General features: G+C 31.1%; 1 protein-coding gene across 1 annotated transcript; it reads right to left on the bottom strand.

Annotated features, from left to right (window-relative positions):
* Positions 1-2,944: 2,944 nt before the first annotated feature.
* On the bottom strand, positions 2,945-4,089 carry LOC131650544 (nudix hydrolase 18, mitochondrial-like). Its single transcript, XM_058920249.1, has 4 exons — positions 3,907-4,089; positions 3,578-3,767; positions 3,343-3,471; positions 2,945-3,236 (listed from the first exon to the last, which is right to left on the bottom strand). The coding sequence occupies exons 1-4, from the start codon at positions 3,978-3,980 to the stop codon at positions 3,123-3,125; spliced, it is 507 nt and encodes a 168-aa protein (XP_058776232.1). The 5' UTR covers positions 3,981-4,089; the 3' UTR covers positions 2,945-3,122.
* Between the last annotated feature and the right edge of the window lie 1,184 nt (positions 4,090-5,273).

Here is a 5,273-nt window from a genome sequence, read left to right as displayed (position 1 = left end):
CTAAATATCTATTTAGGGAAAAAAATATTTTACATCTAGTTGATGAATACACTAACCTCTATAAACTGCTACTGCAACATTTATTCTTATTATTTCAAGTTTTGCAAGTGGTGTAGAGACTTCATTAAAATCAAGGCCATGTTTCTATTGAAAACATGTTGCCAACTGGACAGAGCGTTCTTGCACTGGCGGCATAGGGCCATATAGATCCAATTGAAGTTACATATTAGTTGCACACATATTTGGAAGGCTCATATAAAGATAGAGCCTAGTAATTCAACTTAATAAAATTTCATTTTTGAACATGTTCTGAAAGAACCAAACAGAAATCAAGACATTTCGTAAGATTTAAAAGATTCACATAATATAAGGAGGAGGATCTAACCATCTACAAGAGAACACTTTATACTTTTGAATGCCCGACAAGGGTGGTGATGGCAGCTCTTCCACCAAGTCGTTATCAGGTGATGAAGATAGAGGTGGAGGTGGTGGAGGCGGCAGCTGTATCTCCACTGAGAATGGAGGCTGCTGCTTGAATAATGCTAATAAAGTGGTGTTCGGTGGAGGTGGTGGAGGCGGCAGCTGTATGTCCACCGAGAACGGAGGTTGCTGCTCGAATAATGCAGTGGTGGCCGGTGAGGGTGGAAGGATCTTCCTGCAGGCCTTTAGCATGTGACATAAACTGAGACATGCCCCCAAGATGATTCCCACCATAAAGGCATCCATCTAGAAAAATAATGAAACAGTAATAAGTAGTAATAAGTAGAGAACCAGTTTAACATAAAGTAAATTGATTGAAAAGTTGAAGATATAAAAATGTAACATACCATAAGAGCATCCATGATGAAGAGAGAGGAGGGGTGGAGATTCCGACCGGAGAGAGACAGAAGAACGGAGGAGGAGGTTTTTCTGGATAGTGAGGGAAGAACTAGAGAGGATGAAGGATAAGCTTTCTGAGAAGAAAAGATGTATCGTTTGAGAGATTGGGAGACTGATATAAAAAGTATTGTATCAACACTCTAAGAATTAAAAAAAGATCCTAAGAGCATCATTATCCATCAAATCTATTTGGATTCCTTAAATGGGTCTCATTCAATTTTTTATATTATTTTACACTTTACAATTATTTAAACAACTCATCTGCATTTTCAAAATATCCATATCCATATAATCTATCAAAAACTTTAAAATGAGTTCCATTAAACTTACTTTTTCTCACAAATTAGCTATGTTTATATTTTTAATCCAATTCTATTGAAAAGAATCGTTGTTGCAGTAAAGAACGGTTGCAAATTTGATAACGTGCTTTAAGTTTAAATTATCTGTAAAACCCTGACATTGAAACTATGGGACCAGTGTAGAAACTGTGAAAAAACACCGATACTGATGCTCAAAGTGCAGTATTACTAATATACTTAACTCTAAGTGCAAAAAAGAAAAAAAAGATCCTAATGATGTTCCTTTAAAACCAAACTTCCCCCTCTTCTTTCTTATAGATGGTGATGGTATATTAAACGTGACCGCAGAGGAAAAAATAGGTGGTAATAAACAAGATATTACAATAACTGATATTAACAGGAGACTTTCAGTGGAAAAGTGAATTTTAATATTACACCCTATGAGCGACAATTGAATGCATGTCCTGACAATATAGTTAATGTAAGGTTTCTAGAGTCTCTACTGAAGTACTAATTTTTCAATTTTGGACCTGAGCAGTGATTTCCTTATTTTTCAAATTTTTATGACTAATTTTATTTATTTAAAAAAACTTACATTTTCAAGATATCCAATTAAAAACTTTACAGAATTTATTATATTATACTTTTAAATTTTAAAATTATATTAAGAATATATTTTGTTGATATTTTTTAATAAAAACAATTAATATTTTATACTAAAATTAGTTTCTCTATAATAACTTCTTAAATTATTAGTATTAATTCATCATTTTTATGTTTCTAATGCTTATATGATATTATTATTATTTACTCAAATAAACCCGTGCGTAGCACGGGTGTCCGGACAAGTATAAGTGTGTGTATATATATATATATATTAAAAAAATTCTTTTTTAAATATGTAATAGGCGCAAACTATTATTACACAAGATTTCGTCTTTAGTGCTACACAATTTTGTACATATCTTATTGACTTGACTGACGTATAGATTTTGAAATGTTTATATCTTTTATAGATTGGTCAATTCACTTATTTAATTAATGGTCATATTTCTAAAGTAAAGCATACTCTTATCTTATATATTAAAGTTGTTAAGTCACCTCACAATTTTGCCTCCAAAATTGAGGGTAATGTCGTAACTTCTAAAGTAAAGTATATTCTTATCTTATATATGTGATTTTTAATCATTTTACAAACAAAAATAATATTTAAATATGTGGGCTTGTAAGGTTGAGAGACACAACTTCACGCACAAGAGTTTTCTTGAACTTGTTGAGGCGTAATTCATGAGCAACAAGAAGTATCTCCACTTCATCAAGATCCATGATACCAAACTTGCTCTCAACAACAGAAACAACTGGAGCATACTCAGCAGGTAAGTCTTCAAAAATAACATCAATGTGGTGTGAAACGGGAATATGATCCCCAATTGAAGCAAGAGCATCAACAATCGTGCAAATTTGAAGCAAATAATCTTGAATAGACATATTATTTCAGCTTTCTCCTTGTCAATCGTCATTTTTCTCAAAAATAAACAATATGTGATGATCATAGTGATTTAGGGTTTTGGTCCAAGAAAGATTTTCATTTATATGTGATTTTTAATCATTTTACAAAAAAAAAAAAAAATATTTAAAGATATTTGATAAATTAAATTGTTTAATCTAAAAAATATTTAATGATATTTGATTAATTAAACTGTTTAATTTAAAAAAATATTAAAAACGCATGCTTTTGCTTTTAAAACGCATGGTTTTGCCTTCATCGTATTCCTCTGTTCAATTAAATATTAGTTACATAATTTAGGTTATGTTATGTGAGTATCAGATTGGTTAAGAAGTGATTATTAAAAGCACTAAATTAATGTACAAGAAATTCAATTCTTCCTTTTGCCTTATGCCATTAATCTCAAATTACTCCAAGAGAAAGAAATTCACTTATGTCTAATGCTTCCTTTGTTGTTGTTGCTTTGAAGAAATGAGCCTTTGAAGCAATATATCTAATGCTTCCTTCATCCACCAATGTTGACAAACTTCTCTAGCTTCATCAACACTCATCTAATTAACACAAAAAAAACCTATTAGAATTTTTTTTCAAAAATACATATTTTAAAAATATTTTTTTATATAAAATGCAAAATCAAATAATTGAGAATAAACATACCCATACTCGTGTCCTAAGATTTTTCTCAGGCCAATGATCAAGTTGCTCCTTGACAAACAAAGGGAACATATAGCCTTCATAGTATATTCCATATCTTTTGCTAATGAAATTCCACTGTCCCAATTCACACTGTCATATAAAATGAAAATTTTATTAATTTCAGTTTTATTATAAATTAATTAACCAAATATTTTCTTAATTAACTAACAAGAATATATTCAATCAATTAATATACCTCAACTAATCCTATGACTCCTGCTTCTTCAATGGATTCCCTAGAAGCTGCTTCTTGTAGAGATTCATCAAGTTCCCATCCACCCTTAGGAAACATTAGTCTTTGAGTTTTCTGTGAACTAACCATTAGTACTTCCATTTCGTTGCTTCTATTACCATCTATGTCTTGTTTATATCTATAAGGTATGCATCTGCAAAAATATTATTATAATAATTAGTCAATAAATATACTTATTTTGAATGAATATTGTACATATATTTGACCTACCAACTTTTATTGAAACGTGATAAAATGAAGTGACTATAATATATTACAGAATATATACTCACCCTACAACTTGTCGGCCACCCATGTTGTTATATCTCTGCAACTCTCTTCCGGTTCGAGATACCAAACAAATCATCTTTCAAAAAGTTAAGAATATAGAAAAAAAAATGATGAAGTAGGTTTTTAGTAGTGAGGATTGAGATATATAAGAAGATGAAGTGAAGATATATATATTTAGAATATGATTAGGAATGAAAGGTGGATATAAAGAGTGGCCAATAGAGAAGATATATATATATAGAGAAAAGTTAATACACACCAAACGCGTTATTGTCGCATTCCTATCATGACTGAGAAAGAACACACGTTGTGTCCACATATGCAGTATTGATGATATATGCATGCCCCCTCTTGGCTCATACTAGTACTCTATTTTCATAATTGCATCAACTAGATAGTGATGGAACTCCATTCCCCAGACATTCACAATCAACACATGTTATAATGCTCAAGATTATAACAACAGTACGTGTGTCAATGCTGCTCCTCATAATCTAGACGACATGGTGTATGATTATTGGCCAAGAGTCAAATGCAAAATCAACAAAACCTTATTTTTTAGGGTTTTCCTGAGTTTTTTCGATACTCTTGAAGAAGAGTATGAATGCTTGTTTCATTCTTCCTACTTGCTTTGCAAATCGTGAGATCATTATTGCAGCAACAAAAGTAAGTATTATTTGTATCGTCTCCACAAGGATTGTTATGAATATCGAAAATCGTTCAATAATTTCTATAATAAGTACAAACGTTTGAAAAGTTAGATTGGTTTGGTAACTAAATTAAAAGTAACAACAAATAAAAATAAGAGTTTAACAAATAGAATTGAGATTGTTGGGGTTAGATTTCATTATCATATCCTCATGCATTTTCTTGATTAATTATGTATATTCTTAGCCGTCGATTAATATTATCATCCATCGTTGTGTGTTTGTTGCTTATGTTTAAACAACAGCGTAAAATCAATCGTAATATATAATAGACAGTTTCTTAGTTGGTTAACCAATACGACAACCTTAAGATTTGACTATATATGTGAATGTTAAACATATTTCCTTAAGAAGCGATACGAATCTTCCCAAAGAAGTCAAGCATACATCATATTTTCTTAAGAGGCGATAAGTATCTTCCCAAGGAAGACCATTAAACATCATATTTCCTTAAGAGACGACAAGGATCTTTCCAAGGAAGTCAAACATACAACATATTACCTTAAGAGACGACAAAGATCTTCCCAAGAAAGTCCAAAATACATCATATTGTCTTAAGAGGCGACAAGGATCTTCCCATGGAAGTCCAAAATACATCATCTTGTCTTAAGAGGCGTTGAGAATTTTCCCAAAGAATTCCAGCATACAACATATTGTAAAAT

Source organism: Vicia villosa, linkage group LG2, assembly GCF_029867415.1.
Source record: "Vicia villosa cultivar HV-30 ecotype Madison, WI linkage group LG2, Vvil1.0, whole genome shotgun sequence".
NCBI lineage: Eukaryota > Viridiplantae > Streptophyta > Magnoliopsida > Fabales > Fabaceae > Vicia > Vicia villosa.
This window is presented reverse-complemented; position numbering and strand designations above follow the sequence as displayed.